The sequence below is a fragment of the Xenopus laevis genome, chromosome 1L (genome assembly GCF_017654675.1).
Source record: "Xenopus laevis strain J_2021 chromosome 1L, Xenopus_laevis_v10.1, whole genome shotgun sequence".
NCBI lineage: Eukaryota > Metazoa > Chordata > Amphibia > Anura > Pipidae > Xenopus > Xenopus laevis.
This window is the reverse complement of record NC_054371.1, coordinates 110,914,707-110,940,077: the sequence shown is the minus strand read 5'-3', so window position 1 is coordinate 110,940,077 and position 25,371 is coordinate 110,914,707. Positions and strand designations below refer to the sequence as shown.

General features: G+C 38.9%; 1 protein-coding gene across 4 annotated transcripts in view; it reads left to right on the top strand.

Annotated features, from left to right (window-relative positions):
• Positions 1-4,405: 4,405 nt before the first annotated feature.
• Positions 4,406-25,371, top strand: part of ranbp3.L (RAN binding protein 3 L homeolog) — a 42,464-nt gene continuing 21,498 nt past the window's right edge. Inside the window, exons 1-5 of one of the 4 annotated variants that reach the window (XM_018244919.2) lie at positions 4,406-4,589; positions 7,462-7,517; positions 18,278-18,311; positions 19,656-19,739; positions 20,659-20,730. In XM_018244919.2, the coding sequence (XP_018100408.1) occupies positions 4,568-4,589; positions 7,462-7,517; positions 18,278-18,311; positions 19,656-19,739; positions 20,659-20,730 (268 nt within the window). In that variant the 5' untranslated portion in view covers positions 4,406-4,567. 4 annotated transcript variants of the gene reach the window in all.

Sequence of the window (25,371 nt, the reverse complement as noted above, 5' to 3'; positions counted from 1 at the left end):
TGGATGCGCCGCCCGGAGCTGCTGGAACTGCTCCGGGCGGCGTTCGTGACACCAATGTTCTAAGAGGCCGGGAAACTCTGAAGTCTAAATGGAGAAGGGGAGCTCCATTTGGATGCAGGAGTTTCTTCTCCCCAGTCTGCCTCCAAGGTTTTGATTCCGGTTAAACTAACCTGGCCTATGGGCTCTGTCAAGGTGTCACCATTTGGGGATTCTGGGGCGGAGGGAAATTTTCTGGATGCTGCTTTTGCAGCCAAATACAAGATTCCTTTGGTTTCCCTAACTAACCCCATGAGAATATGGGCAGTGGATAAGAGACCTTTAGGGTCAGGTGTGGTTTCCAAACAAACCGTTTCTCTTTCTATGAGTATAAACAATGTGCATTGCGAAGAGATAGCGTTGTACCTTATAGAAGGGGCTACTTCTCCTCTCATTTTGGGGTTACCATGGCTCCAGAGGCATAACCCTCTGATTGACTAGGTTTCTAGGGAGGTAATTCTTTGGGGTTCTAAGTGTGGTGGGGTATGCTTTCCCTCAGTAGTGGCAACTACATTTCTTGAGGGGTTACCTGCTGCATATACTGAATATGCTGATGTGTTCTCTAAAAAGGCAGCAGAAACCCTACCCCCTCACCGGCAGTATGACTGCCCAATTGATTTGATCCCGGGTCCACTCCTCCTCGTGGTAGAACCTATCCTCTTTCATTGCCGGAAGCCCAGGCCATGAAAGAGTATATGAAGGAAAATCTCGAGAGTGGTTTTATCAGACCTTCTTGTTCCCCTGCAGGGGCGGGTTTTTTTTTGTTGGGAAAAAAGATGGTGGTCTTCGTCCCTGTATCGACTATAGGGGGCTTAATAAGATCACCATAAAGAACCGCTATCCTCTCCCTTTTATTTCCGAACTTTTTGACCAGGTTAAAAGTGCTAAGGTCTTTACCAAACTTGATCTTAGGGGGGCTTATAACCTGATACGTATCAGGGAGGGTGACGAGTGGAAGACAGCGTTTAACACCAGGGATGGCCACTACGAGTATCTTGTTATGCCTTTTGGTCTCTGTAATGCCCCCACAGTGTTCCAGGAGTTTGTCAATGACATCTTCCGGGACCTGCTGGGGATCTTCGTAGTGGTCTACCTAGACGATATTCTTATTTTTTCCTCCAATATGAAAGAACATCAAAATCATGTTTGTGAAGTCCTACAAAGGCTAAGGGGAAATAATCTTTATGCGAAACTAGAGAAATATACTTTTGGGGTTTCTTCTGTTCAGTTTTTGGGGTTTAACATTTCCAGCAAGGGTCTCTTTTATCCCGACATGTTTGGTGGCCTTCATTCAAACAAGATCTAAGGCCTTTGTAAATTCCTGTTCATTCTGCCAAAGGTCAAAATCCTCTCGGAAATCTTCCCAGGGTTTGCTACTTTCTTTACCTATCCCAGAAAAACCATGGACCCATCTTTCGATGGATTTTATTGTTGATTTACCTCCTTCACAGGGGAAAACTGTGATCTGGGTGGTGGTGGATAGGTTTGGCAAGATGAGCCATTTTGTACCCCTTCCACACCTACCTTCTGCTAAATCCTTGGCTGATCTGTTTGTCACTCACATTTTCAAGTTACATGGTTTTCCTGAAAATATTGTTTCCAACAGGGGGGTTCAGTTTGCATCGTTCAGTTTGGCGTGCTTTCTGTTCTTTGGTTGGGGTTGAATTATCCTTTTCTTCTGCTTATCACCCCCAAACCAACGGTCAAACCGAAAGGGTAAACCAGTCCCTTGAGCAATACCTCAGGTGTTATGTTTCGGATCACCAGTCCACATGGGCAGAACTTTTACCCTGGGCAGAATTCGCATACAATAATGCTACCCATTCCTCCTCAGGGGAGTCCCCTTTTTTTGTGGTTAATGGGTTGCACCCCAAAGCATTTTCATTTTCTGGTTCAGGTTCCCCTGTTCCCTCTGCTAATTCTTGTATTGACCGTTTTTCTAAGGTTTGGTCGCAGGTTCACGACTCTCTGTCAGCAGCTTCCTCAGCTCAGAAAAAAGCTGCTGACAGAACCCGTAGAGAAGCACCCCAATATAAAGTGGGAGACTCAGTGTGGCTCTCTACCAGGAATATTAAACTGAAGGTTCCCTCTCTCAAATTGGGGCCTAGATTCATTGGTCCATACCCCATTTCTGAAATTATCAACCCATGTGTTCGTCTTAAGTTACCTGCTAATTTCAAGATTTCTGACTCGTTTCATGTTTCTTTGTTAAAACCTGCTAACCTTGTTCGTTTTGTTTCTGTTCCTCCCCCTGTGCTAGTTGAAGGTCAGCCTGAATTTGAGATCCAGGAGTTCCTTGATTCCCGCCTTGTGCGTGGTAAGTTACAATATCTTACCAGATGGAAAGGCTTTGGCCCTGAAGAGAACTCCTGGGTCTCAGTTGATGACATCAGGGCTGACCACCTCAGGAAGCAATTCCATCTAAAATTTCCTGGTAAGCCTGGGGGTCCTGTAATAGGAACACATGTGCAGCGGGGACGCCCGCCGCATGCTCCAGCGCCATCTTGCTCCACTATGGGCACGAGCGCGCACCTCCGTGTCCCTTAAAGGCACAGGTGTGCTGGCGTGATGACGCCAGCACGCAATGGCGCCAAATTTAAACCATATAAATAGACTGAACGGGCTTCCAGTAAACGTTATCTGTGATTCCCGGTTTTGACCCCTGCCTGTCCCTGACAATTCTGATATCTGTACTCTGACCTTTGCCTGCATCTCGACTACTCTTTCTGCCTGATCCCATCTGTTTGATTACCCGGCTTTGACCTTTGCCTGCCTGACGATTCTTGATATCTGCCTGCCTCGACCAAGCCTGTCTGACGATTCTCTTGCCTGCTCCATTTGTACCGTGACCTTCGGCCCAAAAGACTCTGCTAACAGCCGTGCCCCTTTGACAGCCAGAACATCTTGCCTTGCACCTCTCGTTAAGTCCAGGTGGCACCCAAGTAAGCTGAGGGCTCCTCCCAAAGCCCAACGGTGGTCACAATATTGGTGAAGCCGAGCCGAGACCAGGGTGCTTGGCACTTGTTCTGGTATTGGATGCCGGTCGTGACATTTTGGTTGTGTAATTTCCCTTTTTTCTTATTTTTTTTACCTTTCAAAATTACACAAAAATATAGCCCCCTTTACGTTTTTCTCAGTCAAACTCAAATCAAAGTTTCAGTCACTCACTGGAGTCTCACGCCAAAGTTGATACAATCCTTCCTTAAAATAAACTAGAGAATTCATTTTTTCCCCCTAATTTATAGATTTCTCTTCTCCATCTTAATTTTTTGTATTTCAGCCTGTAACTTTTCACTCTGCCACTTCTCTTGGCCTTACCTACATTGCTCCTCCATTCCCAGTGTGCCATTTTATCATCTCTAGCTATGGCGTGCCTTCTCCTTGTCAGGTCAGTATCCTGCCTACCCTTTGTCCCCTCTTTTCTGCAACTTTTCATATGCACATATGCACACGTAAGACTAAAGAAAAACACATCTGGGGAACAGAATGCTGAGACGCCGACGCTTAGCAAGCATAAAAACGTACTCTATTCAATGTCACAAGTGGAACCTTCTGTGTCTGGAACCATAATCTATCTGAACTTTTTTTAAGCAACTCCGTTGCCCTGATTCCAGCTCATAATGTTTATCAGTTCCCCGGAAACTGAATTCAAAAGTCAGACTTGGACATTAGAAACAGAGCAAGAGTGAGGAAGGTGGAACTGCTAAAGTGCTTCTGGCAGGCTGTTGTTTATCCTATGTAACTGAATGACTGTGTCGCAAAAAGTACCGGAAGGTCATCAGAACTGCGGGACATCTTCACTCACTCTTCACGACAGTGGGACAGGCAGGGAAAATCGGGACTGTCCTGCATAACGCAGGACAGTTGGGAGGTAGGACTAGTCTGATTGCCATTTTGGCATCAACTAGCAGTTAGGCAGGTTAACATAGTTAAAAGGTTGAACTTGATGGACATGTGTCTTTTTTCAACCTAACTTACGGTATGTTACTAAGTTGGATATTTGACTTTCAGTCCAACATTTCAACAAGTGTCTAGTCTTTGAACAAGAACACAAGTTTTTTTTGTGGTAGCACAATGCCAAGTATTGCCTTGGAAAAATGCAGAATTTTAAGATTTAAAAAATAAAAAAAAAATTTCTTCATGAGCATTAACCAATGCACTCTGAAAACTCTGTTAACTCATAATAACCTCCTCCGCATCATTCCAAATACAAGCAAAGAAGGTAAGAGGTCGCGGCGTATAAAGACGTCCTACTCTTTCTGTTAGTAAATAACGTAACGTTCATGTTCCAGAATACTAAACATGCGCCAGTTCTCTAAAGCACGCCCTCAACATCATGTCATAAGCGCATGCGTATTAGCTAAAGCCTGTATTGACAAGGCCCAAGCAACGTAGTATTATTGCGGCGCAGCTGGGACCAGCGCATGCTCTTGACTTCGACGATTCAAGATTGTAGTTCCCGCCCAGAAGACCCCGTCCCTTGGCTGTGAAAGCGTCCGCGAAGCATTGTGGGAGCGGCTGAGGCGGTAAAATGGCGGATCTGGCAAACGAAGGTAAGTGGCGGAGTTAGAAGTGATTGGGGTGACTCAGACCAAGAGATATTTCGTGTTTAATTGGAGTATTTGAAGTTATAGCAGAGGGAATGATAGCAGTTTCGCAGGACCATTTCTGTCTCTTATTATACACTGCAGAAGGGGGGCGCGGCTCAGTAGAGACCCAGGCTTCATAGCGGCCTGGATGCTTTTCATCCTACCACGCCGGTTCGAGAACTGAGCCCCCCCCTGTCAAGTTTTAAGAGCCATCCCGAAGCTGATATTCACTTTCTGTAGCAATGACCTAGCCACAGAGACGAGGCAATTGTTTTACTGTGCGTTTTAATATGTCCTGACTGTTTACTTGGTACAAAACTTTAAATGATGGTCTAAATGAGACACATTCAGTTACATTGAGAAGGAAAAACAGCAGCCTGCCAGAAAGCATTTCTCTCCTGAAGTGCAGGCACAAGTCTTGACCAGGGGCAGCTGGGAAATTGACAATATGTCTAGCCCCATGTCAGATTTCAAAATTGAATATAAAAAAGATCGGTTTGTTATTTTGAGAAATGGATTTCAGTGCAGAATTCTGCTGGAGCAGCACTATTAACTGATGTGTTTTGAAAAAAACATGTTTTCCCATGACAGTATCCCTTTAATTTATAAATCTATAATCTAAAAACGTGTATATTTCTATACTATTATGAGCAAGGTAAAGTATTCCTGCTGTTCTGGCAGATGTTTAGAAACAGCTGGGCATCCCTGATCAGCAATTCCCATTTGCGTTCCATTTTTCTTCCATTCAGTCTGAGGTTTTATATGTTGCCAGGGCAAATATCATGACAGCTCTTCTAAATTATTAAATAAATGTGTAAATTAGTCTCTGTTCTGAGTATTTCTCTTGCATGTGATCTACTACAATAAAAGTGAAAACAAGTGTTTTTCCCCTGTTAATAAAGATTGTACATTTTGATGGCAGTGTCTTATTTCTAAAGTTCTATCTGACTAGAGAATTTGCTATATGAAGAACCATTCACAACTACAAAATTGCTTGTTTCTGTGTAGGCTATCGGAGCTATGAGTGCCATGTCTATTGCTTTGTTTACTTCTCCTAGCACAAAAAAAAAATCCTTTGACAGATAATTGACCGCTACTAGCTGTTAGGAAAGACACATTTTTGTTTGCTGTATGAAACCAGCTTGGCAGAAGAACTTCCAGGACACCACTGCTGACATCCTACTCGAGATCACTGCGTTTGTGCTACTAGCTAAATTTGTTGGTCCTGATATTCAGAACATTCTTGATATTAGCTACTGACTCAGCACTTCCAGTCCTGAGTGGGTAGCTTATTGGCCTTTGTATGGGGCTTATCTCTGGAAAAGCTGTAAAAACAAAATACATTGTTTCGTTTCTAACCTTACCATTGCTAGATGAGCATTTGCTGACAAAGGGCCCAGCTCATATTTATCCATATAAAGGGCACATGATGTCTGGACAGAGAACAAAAAGTAAAATGGTTGGGGGTGTCAAGCTGTTAAGATAACCCCCTTTAATTCTAATAACTACCTACCCTGGTCTAGCACCCCAGCATTGTGTCAGAGTATTTTCTGCTGAGCTCCACAAAGGCTTCCCTGGGCAAGCGTATGCACAGTGCTGAAAATTAAGATTTCTGGGGTTGCTTTTAGGAAGAAAAATGTAACACCACAGAGGGGGGAAAGAACAGTTCCGCGCTGCCATCTTACTTAAAGTTTCCCAGTTCCTCTTCAGACTTTTTGGAGTTTTCTCTACTGTGCATGTGCAAGTTTTTATCTGCACTGGGGGTCATCTTGGAAAGGTAAGTAAAGTAATGGCACTGTGCCCCCCCCCCACAATGGTGCATTTTTTTTTATAAAGAGGGCACAAGGCAAGGGAAAAATTTAATGATTTTATTCACAAAGAGATTTTCAGATATAGTAACATAGTAAGTAAGGTTGAAAAAAGACACGTCCATCAAGTTCAACCTTTTTTTTTTTAATTTTTTTTTTTTTTTAACTGCCAGTTGAGTGGATTTCATAGGTATGGAATCCACTGCATTTTCCCTAATGTTCTATTTGAACAAGCAGAACTTTGTTTTTATTTGCTTTTTACATTTTTTTTGCAGTTGAAACTAAATAAACCATCCTATTGGGTTTTTTTTTGTTAATGTTTAGCAGCATTAATGCACAGTGCTTCACTCAAGTAAACTCCAGGTCCTAAGCATTGTGTATATTAGATCCTGAACCTATACCTGGTCGAACGTAGATTCTATTATCACTTCCATTGAAAACCATTATCCATTTTTATCCAGATACATGTCGTGGCAGCTCAATTCTGCTAGGGATGCACCGGTTCGGGATTCTGCCTTTTTCAGCAGGATTTGGCTGAATCCTTCTGCCCGGATGAACCGGATCCTAATTTGCATATGCAAATTAGGGGTGGGGAGGGAAATGGTGTGACTTTTTGTCACAAAACAAGGAAGTAAAAAAAATTCCCCATTCCCACCCCTAATTTGCATATGCAAATTAGGGTTCGGTATTCAGCCGAATCTTTCACAAAGGATTCGGGGGTTTGGCCAAATCCAAAATAGTGGATTTGGTGCATCCCTAAATTCTACCCAGTCTAATGTGCAAAATTCCAAATAACATATTCCATACCTGTACACATATAACACCCCTTTGTGTGTTCACAAATCAGTTGCCAGGCTTAAAAGGAAAAATATACAACTTGTATCAGTTGTGCTGTTCAATAAAGATGCACTTAAATTCTGACTTTCTGTATTGATTGTGTAGTGGTAGACCTATTTATAACCGCTATACCTGCAAAGTAAACACACATTCCATGATGGTCTTATTAAAGCATTTTTCTCTTCTTTTAGAAAAGCCTGCTATAGCGCCTCCTGTCTTTGTATTTCAGAAGGACAAGGGACAGAAGGTAAGGATGAGTAACTGCTCTGAAACTGCAAATGGTGTATCTATTCCACACCTAAATACGTAGGCCTTTAGAGACTATATATTTAATAGGCTTGACCCAGTCAGGACTATTTTAAGTTAAGCTTCTAAAGCTGTCATATGAATGTCACATTAACTGACTCTTCAGTAAAACTCCTCTGGATCTCTAGTTTACTGCCTTTCAGTTTTGTTTTTATATTCTGTAATAAACTCTCTTTATGTGCTTACTAAATATTTAGTTGTAATTCGATTGTCTTCTTTCCACGAGGAGGTCTTTAATGTACAAAGAAAGCATTATCAAAATGTATACATGCTAAAAATGTTAACAGCATGAAAACATTTAAGCAAGATGTTACTTTGTAATCTAAAATACTGGATTATGTTTTATGCTTATAAATATGTAGACTGAAATCTAATAAGCCCTTTCTTACAAAATCTGCAAGGTAGGTATGTTTTACCCAGAGAATTTGCCATTCTTTGGCCTATTTCTAAACCTTCTGTATTGCTGAAATAGTGACATTGTTTAAATTATTGTATGTAACCTTTATCCCTGAAATTTGTAGAACATTTTGAATTTCCAGTGAACTCTTACTTAAACTGCTCTGAAAGAGCATTTAATAAGGCCGCCATACAACATTTTTCTGTAGAGTACAGTGCCAGAAAAATTCAGCTGGAGGATGCAGGGAGCCAATTAAATGGTGGAATTGTAGCAAACTTTTAGTTTGGTATTTTTGTGCACAAAGACCTATTTACCTCAGCTGAATTTTTCAGACACTGTACTCTGTAGAAAAATCTTGTATGACCGCCATATTTTGTATTATGTTGTCTCTATAAGCACCATTTTGCTCAGGACCTGGAGTTTTCTGGATAAGAGATATTTCTGTAATTAGGGCCCCCATACTTTTGTTTACTACAAAATGATTTAAACATTAAATAAACTCTAGGATTGTTTTGCCTCCAGTAAGGATTCGTGATATCTCAAGTACAAGTTACTGTTTTATTATTACAGAGAACAGGGCAATCGTTTTTAAAATTGTGAATTATTTTATTAAAATGGAGTCTATGGGAGATGGGCTTCCTGTAATTTGGAACTTTCTGGATAATGGATCCCATACCTGTATCTGTATTTTATAGAATGTTTTATAAATCGCAACGTTTGAGCCAATTTCTGAAGCGCTTTGCGGTTTTCTAACAGTGCAGGCAAAATCATACATTCAGAATTCTCGAGGATCTCTAACTTTCAACTATAGGATGCCACTATGGGGTTACTTTGGTGTCATTGACAGTTTGATAGGGTTATAATTTTAAAAGAGAAATATGTTCCTGCAAGGTCTCTAAACCTACAAATAGTATTTTGGGTTCTATGTGAATGTGGGGTATTTGTTTAAACAGGAGAGAGGTGAAATTCATATTTAAAATATTTTGTGTACTCTGTGGCTTGTGGTAGCAAAGATGATTGATGCAAGTGCAGTTTTATATGATCTGAAACATTTCATAAAAACTCAAGTCAAGATCTACAGTTTGATAATTGAGCATAAATAAAAGCAGGCAGTTTTGTTTACAGTGACTGGTGTCTCAAATTAGTTTGCATTAAAATATATATTTGGAGCGGAGCGCAGTTAGGAGCGCAAATACGTTACTAATGCGAGGTGTACTTTTAGTGATGTCCCATTATGATCTACATCCATAAAAGTATTGTTGGCATTCTATTCCATGGAAAATATTACTTAAATATTGATTTATGAGAACATGTGTATTGCTATATTTAACAAACCACTATTTCTCATGTAAACTTAACATAATAAATATCTGAATGAAAAGCATGAAATAGTAGTGTGGTGTAGACAAGTTGTTTACACTGTCTTGAGATCTATTGATCACCAGCTAAAGGTCTACTGGTAGATCCCAATCTACCCTTTGGGAACCCCTATTCTATGTGGATAATAATGTTCATATTTTTTCCAAAATATACATGCCACAGACCTTTTGAAAAGTTTATATCTATTTCTGTCACTGTATGATAGATACAGTGTTTTCCCCAAAAAAAAAACTGCAGGTAGGGCAAAATTCGAAACTGGAGGGCAAACCCATTAGATCTTACTGTGTAAATAGATGTTTTAATGGGGGCCCCTATTTCCTCTAGAAATTGGTTCACATGCTCACTTCTGTCAGTTTACATATGCATTAACACTAACTATGATTAGCCAGGAGCCAAAAATAACAACAAATTTTGCGGTTACTTTTAGACCTCTCAGTGCCGCAGAAGTCCAAAAAGTCCCTCTCTATAAAAGTAAACAATCCACGTCACCACCCCCAGGGGAATCTGGAACATGGTTTATTTGTATGCACTTGAACCAAATAATCAAACGTTTTGCCTGTAATCAATGCTGAGCAACAGGCTATGTCATGTTCAATATGACCTGTTTAAATACTCTTGAGTTTAGGATCTAACGCTGCTTTAATAATACCTTGAGGTATACTTATGCATTTCCTAAGTTGTCTACTTCCACAGTAAAATGACATTTAATAATAAACACAACATTACAAGATGTACGTCCGCTTATGTTTTACCTAGTATATCTGTCTATGAAAACATTTTTGTCTGATAATTAATGCATTGCATGTTAGATAATTTTCACACCTGTACATACCACATTATATGCTTACTGTATCTGAAGGTGGCAGAATTTCTCTTATTACTTTTCTTCTGTATCCAAATGTTATCCGGCCTTTTGTAAATTTTGACATTTCCAGATCCGTACAAATAAGCATGTTCTGTAAAACAGATTTTTTTGTTGTTGTTTAAAGGGGCATTGGGGTCATAAGTAGCCATGTAGCATTATTTATAGTCTTTCTGTTTGGTTGAAACTTGAAAAAGAAACTAGGACCCATGTAAAGAAGACTCACCACTGCACACCATGGGTCCAGCTGCCCATGCCCCAGACCTGCAGCTCAGGGAGGATCGCTTAGTTCAAACTTACAGAAATTGTCAGGCACAAACTGGACCACAGTCAATAATTATTGCTTAAAGGAAAACTATACCCCCAAAATGAATACTTAAGCAACAGATAGTTTATATCAAATTGAATGACATATTAAAGAATCTTACCAAACTGGAATATATATTTACATAAATATTGCCCTTTTACATCTCTTGCCTTGGACCACCATTTCGTGACTCTATCTGTGCTGCCTCAGAGATCACCTGACCAGAAATACTACAACACTAACTGTAACAGGAAGAAGTGTGGAAGCAAAAGGCAGAACTATGTCTGTTAATTGGCTCATGTGACCTTACATGTGGTTTGTATGTGTGCACAGTGAATCTTACGATCCCAGGGGGCGGCCCTTATTTTTTAAAATGGCTGTTTTCTATTTATGATTACCCAATGGCACATACTACTAAAAAAGTATAATTTGATAATGGTTCATTTACATGAAGCAGGGTTTTACACATGAGCTATTTTACTCATTATCTTTTAATAGAGACCTACATTGTTTGGGGGGTATAGTTTTCCTTTAATATTTTATTAAAAGGTTCCAACACCCTTTGACCAAAAAAAAGGTCTTAAGCGTTTTGTGCTTAGTCATAGGCTAATTATAAATCCCTAGTCCATAAAATTCACATAATTAGGGATGCATAACTATAACATAACACATCAAAACTCGGATTCATTCCTTCAGGTTGTCTTGTGTTAAAGTTGACCTGTCACCCTAACCATTCCAAATTCCTTTCAATTGTGTTTGTGAAGTAAACTGCACTTACACTATGGGGTCCATTTATTAAACCTTAATTTTTTTCTGGTAGAGGTTTTTAGGAGGAAAACTTGAATTTTTCATGGGGGAAAAAAACCCCTACAATTTGAAGAGATTCATCATACCTCAAAGTTGCTAAAAATCTGAATCCGAAAATGTGCCATCTCAAACCTGTCAAGGTCATGTAGAAGTCAATGGCAAATGTCCTTGAAGTTGTTTCTTGACATTGTGATCTGCTCTATGCCTTAGGCAGACTATATGATTTACATTTGAGATTTTAAATATCTTTTTATAATGGGTATGGATGTGTTAATTTAAAAAAACTTGGGTTCATGTTTAATCTAAAAAGCACTTTTATTGTACAGCTTTTTATGTCTGAATGACAGGTTCTCTTAAAGGTAAAATATCCATTTGGCCTCTTTTCTCAATAGGATTGACATCATATCACCCTTTCTTGGATTTAGTTGCTCAGAAACAATAACTGAAAAAAGAACAATGATCTATCAGAATAATCAGGAAAATCCTTAGCTACAACAGTTAAGCATCTCTCATTACTTATGTGTTCAGAAATCCACTCCTTTTAACGTGCTTTTGGTTTTTGTTTACCACATTCTGTACAGTTTTTCAAATTTAAGTCTGCTAATTATTTTATCTTTTAGTTGGGATAAAGTACAGTAATACAAACTAAAAAAATGTTTTTTTTATTATTATTTGATTTATTTGGTTCTTAAGGGTTTGCACTGCTTACACTCTTGTTAGTATTTTTCCCTGAGGAAGATAACTATGATGTGATTGAAACGTTGGAATTTCTTTTGTCTTTTTATTAAAATCAGTTACTCTAACTGAGTCTGTTGAGTGCGGTGTTTTTTTTTTTTTTTTTTGCTATTTTGTCCACATTTTTTGTTTTTGATTGGAGAGTGCGCCTCCATGATAGCTAGATAGATATAGATATATCTATATCTATATCTATATATATATCTATATATATATGTCAATTTGGTGAGCGCACTCTTACCGGATTTCTTTCGATGTGGGTGCGTTGGTCAAAGTTTCTAGTACAAAATAGTAAATGAACCCGCACTCCAATGTTTTTGTGAAAAAAAGTGTTGAATTTTATTCACAGGTGCATATCCAACGTTTCGGTCCACAATGGGACCTTTCTCAAGGATAAATAGCAGGTGTACAAACAAGTGTTTAAATCCGTTTTGAAATTGGCACCAAGCATGACGTCATAGGCAGGAAAAAAACCCCACAGTAAGCAGTCAGAACATTTGTATAGTATTAGATACCAAAAAAGTAATATATACATTTCACCACTAGGTGTCACCATTGTGCTGATAGTGGCAGTGTTCAACTGTGACAGACGTGTCCTATTTAAAAAAAATTTTTTGTATCCATTCAAGAAGAATTCCTGACCGATCTGCAAAGTTATACAAATGTATTAACATGTTGCTTTTTACATGTTCAACACTTTATTTCACAAAAACATTGGAGTGCGGGTCCATTTACTATTTTTATATATATATATATATATATATATATATATATATATATATATATATATATATATATATATATATTAGGGATGCACCGAATCCAAGATTCGGTTCGGGATTCGGCCTTTTTCAGCAGGATTCGGATTTGGCCAAATCCTTCTGCCCAGCCGAACCGAATCCTAATTTGCAAATTAGGGGCGGGAGGGAAATTGCATGACTTTTTGTCAGAAAACAAGGAAGTAAAAAATGTTTTCTCCTTCCCACCCCTAATTTGTATATGCAAATTCGGGTTCGGTATTCGGCCGAATCTTTCACGAAGGATTCGGGGGTTCGGCCGAATCCAAAAGTGGATTCGGTGAATCCCTAATATATATATATATATATATATATGTATATGTATGTATATATATATATATATATGTGTAACTTATGCTATTAGTATAATATTATCTATTCGATTTATGACTGTGAGGACTTGTTCCTCATGAGTAATCTTTAGTTTACGTTATGTTTATCTTGTCATTTATTCTTTTTATATTACACTGGTCACTTTTAAATCGAGTGCATGAGATCTAATTCCCTGCATTATCTCCCCTAATGTGGGTATATATACATTGGTCACTATATGAATATCCCCAATGGGAACCAAAATGTCATGTCGTTTGTACAATTTTAATCCACGGTGAAAAGTAAATTCCTGTTATTGCTGGTCTTATTTTTGAATTTGCCATGTGTTTTGTACAGGTATTGGATCCGTTATCCGGAAACCTCCAAATTACGGAAATGCTGTCTCCCATAGACTCCATTATAATCAAATGATCCAAATTTTTTTTCTCTGTAATAATAAAACAGTACCTTGTACTTGACCGACAAGCTGCTGACTCAGTCTGTTGGCAGCTTTTATCGGCTCGTTTATGGAGGGGAACTATTGCGAAAATCAAATTTTCCCAGTGGACAGATAGGATGAAAATAATAATATTCTCAAATATATTCATTTAACAGAAATGCTTACTTTTTGAAAGGCATTCAATAATGACTGAGAGCCAGTTCAAGCAATTGCTGAATGGGAGTGGCTATACCCCCACTAGCAACTAGCAAAGTACCACCCTCTTCATGCTGAATTCAAAGCATCCACACTCCAACTGCATTCTCTGGAATCTCATTTTGAGAACAGTAAGGCTGCTATTCTTTTATAGTGTGAAAATGCTGATATTATTGGCAGAATTAGGTTCACACTCTCCCAGATCAAAGGCAAGACAGAGCATGGTAAATATTGTACAGATATTAAAAAAAAAAAAAGGTATTATGTAGCTATTTTTTGCAGATTGCACCTCGCCTCACATTTTGCATATGTCTCTGTAGGTCAATAACAACCAGCCAGCAATTCATTTTGAATGGGCTGCTTACTACACGGTCCAAAATATGGGCAATTGAACTGGTACAAATTAGCATCTTTGTCTGAAATCAGCCTCTTTCTGTCTATAAATGTATGTGTGTTTGTGTGTGATTTAGTCTCCCAGTAACTTGCTTGTGTTTGCTTCAGAGCACTCATTAAAGTTGAAATAGGACTAAAGGGCTCAGGTTTTATAGCAGATAAACTCTGTAGAGTACAATAGATTTAGTTATTTTACATGTATCTAAACCCATTGTATTAATTTATCTATTACCTGCTTATCTGCCTCCATGGCTAGCAAGCATCTTAAATTTATTTTGTAAACAATAGTAGTGTTTCTGAGGCAAACGCTCCAATTGGGACAGGACAAGAGATCATCCTTATTCCATGCTTGCACATAAGCCCTGTATGGAAGATCTGAGCAGCCTGTAAAATTGCATGCATATGGATTATTCACTGGTAGCAATCCCAGCCCAGGCTGCGGACATTGATACAGTTCAGGTATTTTGCTCCCTAGGAATGTTCTGCCTCCTCCCCAACCTACCTTAGCTCTCACCTCCCTTCAGAATCTAATACCAGTCTTGTATGGCTAGATATGGTCTGATTGGTACATCTTTACACTGGCATGCACTTCCATACACACTGGAATTTTAACTGACACCTACATATACTAGCATTGGTACTGGTCCCTCCACACATACTGCCATTGGTCCTATAACTTCCATACAGTGTCATTAGCACTGGCACTTGCATACACAGACAATTCCATACATTGGCACTGCCACCACTACACACAGTCATTGGTACATACAGTGGCATAGCCACTGGCACCTTCACACGCACATTGGTACTGGAACCTCATGCACTGGCACTTCTATACACTGGCACTTCCATACACACTGCCATTATCACTGGCTTTTGTATACACTAGTATTGGTACTTGTACTTCAAACACTTCAAGGCTGTTTCATACATTGACACCACCGCATACATTGCCATTGACATTTGTACTTCCAAACACAGAGACTCTCATAGCACCACCACATACAGTTTGATTGGTAATTGCACATTACCATTGGTACTGAAACTTCCATACACTGGCATTGCCATTTGCACCTTCACACATACTGTCATTGGTACTGACACTTCCGCACATTGACACTTCCGTAGATTGGAACAACCACTGGCACTTCCACACACACTGGCATTGTTACCAGGACTTCCATACACAAGCACCTCAGGCAATCACTTGCGTTGGCATTGCTAGTTCCATATACTGGCATTGGTACTGTCAGCTATACCTATCCTTACATGTACACCTGCCTCTCCCACCTTCCACTCTCACACTCAGCCCTGCCACACCTACTTTCCACTCAGACTATGCCAAAAGTGGTGTTATGGGCACCATATACGAATACTATGAAGCAAAAATCAGAAAACAATGAAATATAACCCATTATGTGTGCTGTTTTAACAATATTTTTTACTAGCAAGTCCATTAACCCAGAATTTGACATTTTAGTTACACAAAATACCAGACGTTTTTGAAAATTTTGTGCTGTATCACTTTAGGGGCATTTTCTGAGGGGAAACCTTTAGTTTATCTAGGAAAACTATACATCTTTTTTTGGAAGAACCATGTATTTCCACCTCTGTAAATACCAAAAAAATTAAAAATTACTATCTTTCATAATATATGAATTTATACCAGAAAAATATTACATTTTTACGCATGAAAATCCAACTGATTTGGAAAGCCTCATTTCTCTTGAACGTACCAATACCAGATATGTATAGTTTTAGGGAGATTTAGGACTTCTGTACAGCAAAAACTCCTAGCAGTATATTACCAAATTTTGAAAGCACGAAGGCAGAAGACGTCATACTTTAGATTCCAAGGTCAAAAAATTATGAAACAGTAGGTTTACCCCAGAAAGCCATATATTTTTGAAAAGTACACATTCTGCTGATTCCAAAATGGGTAACTATGTTTCTCTACTCTCTCTACGTAGCAGTTTTTATAAAAATTTATCAAAATTCAGAATCACTTTAAAAGTTTTATTTTGCTGCTGCGCACATCCCACACTGTATTAGGTACCAAGAAAAAGCACCCTGAATATGATTGCAGGGGATCCACTGAACAGTTTGATGCCCATTGTGCAATGGTTTACCAAAATAACTGGTATATAGAGACCCCAATATGAAGTTAGTGCATACACATTTCATGGCATAGATGTCTACTACCAAAAAAATATAGTCAACTACAAGAGGTCCTCTGCACTCAACCCATTATCAATATATTTAAGACAGAGACATTTTGTGCATACTGCTACTAAAAAATGCCTTACCCTTTAAACAACACAGGGATTGTTTGTCCATATATTGCAATATATTTAAGCTGGCCAACTACGTCAAAGTCATCCCATATCTGGCCAGTCCTACGCTTAATTTTCATCTGATTCATTAAGTATTCAATTGCTTAATTGTACATTTTACAAAGGGACTAAGTTTTACCTGCAACTTACTAGCTGCTTTCAAAGCAAAACTCCCAAACTTGGCTGCCCTTTTATTAGACACCAGTGGGATCACCTGACTATAGCTGGGGGGGGGTGGGAGCTACAACATGGAGCTGGTCACTGCTCCTGTATAACTATATCAAACAAGGGAAAGTTGTGCTCACCACTATTTTTTAAAACCATTAGGCGGGGGTGCAATGAGGGTGTGACCACAAAATACATATAGTCAACTACAAGAAAAACCATACTGCCTGGTTACTGTTTGGTAAAAGTGGCAAATAAGTTATCCCAAGAAAACATCATATTTTCAAAGAATACATATTGTGCCTAATCTAAAACGGGTAAATGTACAGACTCTAACTTTCTTTTCACATTACTTGCTGGAAGGGAAGGGGAGCTGCAGAAGGAGAGCAGCTGTATGTAAAAACAGAGTTTTAAAAGCTACAAAAGTAAGGAGGCTGGCTGCAGGGGGCGAAGCTGGCTTTGTAGAAAAAAAAAAGGATCAATCCAGCAGGGCACAACAAACAGAGCCATTGTTCAAGATGCTCCCTTCAGACAGTTTAGGATTGACAGCACTGATTGCCAATAAGAGAGAAGACAGAGTTGTTATGCAGAGAAACCCGACTCCGACGCCAGAGCTAGCCAGAGGCAGGTAGGAGAGAAGCAGCTAGGCATGTGTTCACTATAATGACTTCAATATTTTAAAAACTATACATTTTTTTTTTTTAATACATTATATTTAGACATTTTAATAACTTTATGCAATGATTCTTTTTACCAATTTTCAATTTCGCGATATTTCCCATTTAAGACACAATCCTTATAGAAAGCAAAACCAGCCTATTGGATTTATTTAATGTTTACATGATTTTCTAGTAGACTTAAAGGAGAACTAAACACCCAAACTAATAAAAACCCCTACCCTCCATAGTCCCCCCCGGCACAGCTGGTAATACCTGTAAATACCCCTAAGTCTTTAAGGCCCCTAAGGCGCTGACTGCCACTGAAGTTGCCGAAGGGACCCTTTGATTCCTGAACTGGTGAATATGGTGCCCGTACGCTCTGCTGCGCTGACTCTGCATTGAGGGGTAATTAAGTCTTACAGGTATTAACACTTGTGCGGGGGAAGGGGAACAGGGAGGGGTGGCTATGGGGGGTAGGGTTTTATTAGTTTGCAGGTTTTGTTCTCCTTTAAGGGATGAAGATCCAAATTACAGAAAGATCAGTTATCCGGAAAACCCCAGGTCCCGTGCATTTTGGATAACCGGTCCCAAACCTGTTCAATGAAATAAAAAGCATGCTTATCTGTAGGTCTGCTATTATGTCCTTTCTTGTGCTTCTGTGGAGTTTCTTGTGCAAATAAAGCTTGCAGTCCTATCCACTTCTGCAAAAAGTTTTAAAAGGGAGGGTGAGACATGGAAGGCACGTAACTTCAAACCCCCCCCCCCCCATAGTTTTATTTAGTTTTTTTCTTTTCTGGGAAGAACGCTGCTGTAAACTGATAAGTACAAAAATAATAAATAAAACATACTAAATTCTCTTTGAAAAATGATTTATGATGCAAATTTTTTTTTTCTTTTAGAGATCAGCTGATGATTCCAGTCCAGAGCAAGAAGGTAAAATTATCATTTTACACTAATGGTATGCTGAAATCGCCTAGGTGCTATTGTCTGAAGCACTCTGGGAAAATGGATAGGGTTGATGCAGGTGATGTTAAGAGTATCCTGGAAATGCTCTTTACCACAGGCTGCTCCCCAAGTATAACTGAGCGTAGTGAGGTTGGGCATTGATATTTAGGATCAGGCTGGGCTCGTAGTCCACATTCTAATTCCTTCCACAGGTGTTCAGATCAGGTCGAGGTCAGGGCACTTTGTTGGACAGAAGAGCTCTTTCACTGCCAGCAAACCCATTCAATACAAAACATTGTGCATGGGACATGCTGTAGCTTTATTATCTGTTATTATATAGTGCCAACACATTTATGCAATGTTTGCAGAGAATATACATCATTCACAACAGTCCCTGCCCGGTGAAGTTTACATGCTACAGTCCCTATCGCATTCGCATTCATGCACACTATGGACAATTTTATCAGGAGCCAGTTACCTGCTTATATGTTTGGGGGGGGTGGAGTACCTGGAGAAAAACCAGGGAGACACTAGGATAACCTACAAACTCAGTGCCCATGCTGCAGTTGAACTTTGTATCTAAGTGCTCCCCACAGAGCCACAATGCTGCCCCAAGGGTTGCTTTCACTGAAACTAGAGGCCCTAGTAGAGACCATGAAAAATGCCAAAAACCATTATTACACCTGCCCCAAATTTTACTAATAGGATTATGCATTCTGGCAGAATGTTATCCTGCTATATTTCAAACCCAGACATGTTGGAGAAATACCTTATCACTTCAGTGTCCAACAGTGTTGACCTTTACACCATTGCAACCAGTGCTTGGCACTGCTCATTGTGATTTTAGGTTTATTTGTCCACAAGAAAAAAACTCCCAAGAAGTTATTTGTCGCACAATCCACATGAGAATGTATTGTCATGTGGATATTACACATCATATTACATAATATATTCTCATGTGGATTGTGCGGCATGAATACCTCTTCTATGAGTTTCTTTCTTGTGGACAAATACAAATTCTAATTACTGGAGTTGTCAGCACATCCACATCTCTGGACTTGTTAGGAGGTGCGGATAATAAAAATAATTACAATAACAGTTGGGATGTTAGGTTTGTTTGCCACTGATCACCTATAAAAACACAACTAGTTGAGGCAGATTGGAACTCTGCAATTAGTGTGCTGAATAAGTACATGTTATTTTAAATACCATGTCTAGATACAGTTGTATGTGCCACAGTTATTTTACAAATATCACTGGGATGCATGTTATAATTATCCACTGTTGGTTTGGCAGCAATTTTTTTTAATATTTTTCACTTATTTCCTTCAGATTCTGACAGAGAAGATAGTTACTGCCCACCTGTTAAACGAGAACGAACCTCATCCTTTTCACAGTTTCCTCCTTCCCAGTCTGGTAAGTGATTGTACCTTTAAAATTCTATAGCTTATTTCTTATGTTTTTAGCACTATTATGTACCCTAGTAGTAAAGGTCTTTACTTAGCCAGATGGTAACCCCACTGATGGTATTGGAAGCATTTACATTAGGAAGTGGCCACAAAAACTCTTAATGCTTTTAAACATAGCGTTTTAAGTTTATTCATAGCTGATACAGAGCAGTTGTTAAGTTATGGTGATATTTGGGGCATTTTGCTGTGTATTCCTACAAGCCCAGCGTTCAGGTTTGACGAGATGAGATATGGGTTGCATATTTGAAATCCTAAATATTCTTCAAGTTCTTGGTGAATGGTTATCTCAAATACAATATCAGAAACCTATTTTTCAGAGAGTGAAATTAGAGATAGCCACAGTCCACTAGAGTGAAATACCACCTCTCTCCATTCATTTCTATGGGATTTTTAAAGGCCAATTTATCAAAGGGTAAATTTTCACTTTCACCCTTTGATAAATATGCCTTTAAAAATCCCATAGAAATTAATGGATAGAGGCAGTATTTCATTCTAGTGGACTGTGGTTATCTCTAACTTCACTCTTTGATAACTATACCCCCCTTGTATGGGCATAGAAGGGCCCTGAACAAATTCTAGACCATAAATCGAGACTTAAGCCAAATTGAAGTTTGAAAATCATCTGAGCCCTCTATTAACTTGTTAATCCACTACAGGCAATGGTTGAAAAAATTGGGTAAAGTTCACCCCTTTGGCAACCTATTAAAACTATATGGCCAGCTTTACCTGACTCACAAATCTAATATGCAATTATATTGGCAAAATGGTATGGGTATACTGAATTAAGCATTACTGTTAGAATATTTGACACTGTTTTTGAAATTGTTCAGTGGTTTTGCAGTAAGCCATACTTCTTTTGTATGCAGTGACAAAGAACAATGTCTTCATGCCATCAAGCTTCTGTCAACCTTCCACTGGTAATTCAGACTCTGAGCCAGGTGAGTTGCTTTACTGTAAGTCCAGTAGTTTCATAAAGTTTTATTTTCTTAATTAGTTAGGCTTTTTGTCTTCTTACCGTACCATTATCAAAATGTCTTATTTATTCTGTGCTTGCAGGCACAATTTATTACAGACAAATACGAGATCCTCTTCACTCAACCCATTATCAATATATTAAGGACATTGAAACATTTTGTGCCTTAAGCTACTAAAAATGCCTCCCCCTTGGTTGCCCTTTTATTAGCCACCTGTGGGATCACCTGACTATAGTTGGAAGGGGTGGGAGCTACAACAAGGAGCTGGTCACTGCTCCTATATGAACTATAACAAACAAGGGAAAGTTGTACTCACCACTAATTAAGAAACCAAGTTTGTGAGTTTTAATTTGAAAGCAGCGAGTAAGTTGCAGGTAAAACTTAGTCCCTTTGTAAAATGTATAATGAAGCAATTGAATTCTTTAGTTATTTAGCTTTTTGTCCAGCAGGTTTGGCAACCTTAAATTGATTTGAATAAGAGACTGGAATATGAATAGAAGAGAGTCTGAATCAAAAGATGATCAATAGCAGTAAATTTGTAGCCTACCATGCAGTCGTTTTTTTTAGATGGGGTCAACCCCCCTCACCCCCAATTTGAAAGCTGAAAAGAGAGAGCAAAAAAATGGCAAATAATTCCAAAAAAAAAAAATATAAAAAAATATATATTAAGGGACAATTGAAAAGTTGTTTAGAATTAGCCATTCTATAACTATAAAAGTTTAACGTAAAGGACCAGTGACACTAAAATTGTTTATGTAAAAAATTCCACCCCCCAATAACACATGTATCTTGGACAAAGTTAATTATTTTATTGTTTATATATAAATTAGGGATGCATCGAATCCACTATTTTTGGATTCGGCCGAACCCCTGAATCCTTTGCCGAATACCGAACCAAATCCGAACCCTTATTGGCATATGCAAATTAGAGGTAGGAAGGGAAAACATTTTCTTTACTTCCTTGTTTTCTGACAAAAAGTCACATGATTTCCCTCCCAACCCTAATTTGCATATGCAAATTATGATTCTGATTCGGTTCAGCTGGGCAGAAGGATTCAGGCGAATCCTGCTGAAAAAGGACGAATCCCGAACCGAATCCTGGATTCGGTGTATCCCTAGTATAAATACCTAGATAAAATCCCTCTTTCGGTTGTGTGCTGTATTGAAAAGGCGATGGGGCAACATACATTCTCTTATGTATCCACTCTTTCTTTAAAACTGTAAGTTAGTGGCTTCAGCTTCACAATGGATTTGCTTGTCTTATTCTCTGTTTTTATCAAACAGTTTGTAGTGGGGAGAGAGTGTGTGGTAGCACTATCCTTAGCCTGAGTTTTTTCTAAAAGGGTTGGATAGTGAAAAGAGCATGATCTCTCAGTTTCTGTCTTCCTGAAGATTTAGGGTTGCCTTACTTCTTGCAGCTGGTACAGAAGTAAATCACCCTGATGAAAGATATAGAGCGACTGAAAACCCTTTGTGAAGCCAAAGCAGCTACTGCAAACAACCAGTTTTAACAACAAAGTTTTGCTAGTAGGAGGCTGGAGCAAGCAGAAGTGCTAAGAACGCTTGTCACCCTATTGCCTTTTTCAAATGCCGCTCACAACCGGAATGTTATTTTATCTAGGTATTTACAGTATGTATAAAGCAATAAAAATCGTTCACTTTGTCCAAGATACATTTGTTATTTGAGGGGGGTGGAAGTTTTTACATAAAAAAGTTAGTTCCTGTAAAGGTGAGCCACCCCTTTATGGCGGAGAACAACCAGAACCTCCAAGAATAGTCATGAAAACAATGCAACGGTATCCTGTTCCTTACTGTGCTCATTGACCACTGCCTGCTCTGACATTATGCTTGTCTTATTTGTCAGAACATCCTATTTCCAGGACATGCTGCCAAGTATCTGCCAAAAAATGATTTCTTCATGACAACCTTTGTGTCAAAGCGTAACACATGGTGTTTTTTCATTTTTTTTATTTTTTTTGTTGAACTTCACATCCCAGCATAAAAGAACACATGTACTGACATTTTTTTTCAAAGTGAGGGCCAGGTATATTGCATATTTTGCTATGTGCATTTGCATTTCCTGCATGTGAGCTATTGTAACTTTTTGTTTTAATGTGTTTACATATGTCTAGTATAATGAGCAACCCCAGTCATCTGCATGGTTTTATGAAGAACAGATAGGGGCACATTTACCTAGGGTCGAATATCGAGGGTTAATTAACCCTCGATATTCGACCGTCGAAGTAAAATCCGAAATATCGAAGTCGAAGGTTTTTCCCAAGTCACCCATGGCAGACAATTCACCAACATGGGTTAATCCCGCCTATCAGGTCACTGGACAGGAAAGAGTTAACGATCGGTATAAATACCTTGCTCCTCCCAGCAATCCTCGTCTTTTTTCCTGTCCAGGTCACGACAGGCTGCTACAGACTGCTACAGGAAAGATTTTGCAATCTGTTGTTCATGCTAAATAAAGTTTTTTGGTTGATCGATAATGGTCCCTCCCTTCTTTAAGCTTGGGGAAATCCCATGTTGGTGAATTGTCTGCCATGGGTGACTTGGGAAATATAGAAATTTTTTCATACTCACCGTAATTTCTATTTCCAAGTCACTTCCATGGCAGCATTCACCAACTTCCCTCCCTTCTTCTGGAGCTTGTTACTAGACGAGGATTGCTGGGAGGAGCAAGGTATTTATACCGATCGTTAACTCTTTCCTGTCCAGTGACCTGATAGGCGGGATTAACCCATGTTGGTGAATGCTGCCATGGAAGTGACTTGGAAATAGAAATTACGGTGAGTATGAAAAAATTTCTATATTTCCGATATTCCTACGATCGAAGGAATAATCGTTCGATCGAATGATTAAATCCTTCGGATCAAACGATTCGAAGGATTTTAATCCATCGATCAAAGGATATTCCTTCGATCAGGAAATTGTTAGGAAGCCTATGGAGACAGTACTTCGACTATCGAATAGTCAAACGATTTTTAGTTCGATTCGAAGGTCGCAGTCGCCCATTTGATGGTCGAAGCAGACCATTCGAAATTCGAACTATTTTTCCTTTATTCCTTCACTCGAACTAAGTAAATGGGCCCCTTAGTGTTGTTAAATCATAAATAAGGAACTGTACAGTGGGCTACTTTTAATGCGGTTTACTTTTTTTAAATTTTTTTTACTTTACTTGATTTTGTCAAGACCGAGAGAAGGTGAACCAAAAGTTTACATCTTAATTGATGATGGAATGGCCCATAAAAAGTTTTTGTTTTGTTTGTTTATACCAACTCTAAACCATGTTTCTTGGGACTCTTGAATAAATTGTATGTATACAATTTAACCTTTATAGATTGGCGTAACCGTTCTCTCCCAAACCGCTATATTTCTAAGTATAAAAATCTTTACCCTACTTTACCAAATAGTTGAAGATTTTGTCTGTGATGTCACTGTATTTTTATGCTCATGTGTAAGCTTTCTTTGACTGTTTATCTAAAGAACACGCACAGGCCTTGAGTTAACACTTTCAGTGCAAGATTAGACCAAATAATTGAGAGAACAGTTATGTTGTCCATGTAGAAAGAATAAAGAGATTAAGTGCACTTATTAAATACGGAGGACAAAAATTATTTAGCGATACAATGATTTGTACCTAAGCATTTTACAATGTCCAGAGGTTGTCTGAATTTACGCATGTCCTTTGAACATGAGAAGATATTTCTGAATCCAGAATGGCAGGTGCCATTTTGTGGACATTATTATTAAGGCAAGCTTTTCATCATGCCAAAGTCTTGTTTATGCACCAGAATGGGGCACCTCCTGTCCATGTCCTTGCACTGGCTAACCAATTAGTTGGTGAGGAGAGAATGGGAATGTGAAGAGTGCAGTGACATCTAGGATTTGCTGAATGAAAAGTGAAAGTAATTGCCTTCTCCGCCTCTATGCCTCTGGCATAGAGGAATGGCAGGCAATATATGATTGACTGCTGAGATTTTTAAATTGGTTTATAACAGGTATGGAATTTGAATAAAAAATATTTTGGTTTCATGGTTAATTTGAAAAGTACTTGTATTATATAGCTTTTCATATCTGGATGACAGGTCCCCTTTAAGGGGAATGTTATTTCCTTTTGTAGGGTGACTAACAAAATCACCTTTATTACTGAAGAGCAGCACATGCACCGTAAGTACGGCCTTTTATAACAATCATGGGGGCTCTAAACAAATCTTGGAAAGTGATTTACCATCCTGTAGCATTGGCCAGAATATCCTCGCATCTTTTCAACCTAGTTGCTGTTGCGATAGTATTGACTTGCAAAGGGGGTTCTTGGAACTATTAGTCACTGCTTTAGAATAATTGAGCAACGAGGTTTGTGAGTTTTCCCCTACCTCATGGTTTGTTTTGTGGAGAGGTTTCTTTTTATAGCCCTTTTCGTTGAACCTATTGATTGTTTCTGCCGTTTCCCAATACCGATGCTATTCTACATGCCCGTAGATCTGGGTAACACTTGAGAAAGGGCTATGCCCAAAAACATGTCACGTGATAAAGTTTTGTTTAAACTCTGCGAGTGCCTAGTCTAGGGATGCAACGAATCCAGGATTCAGTTCAGAA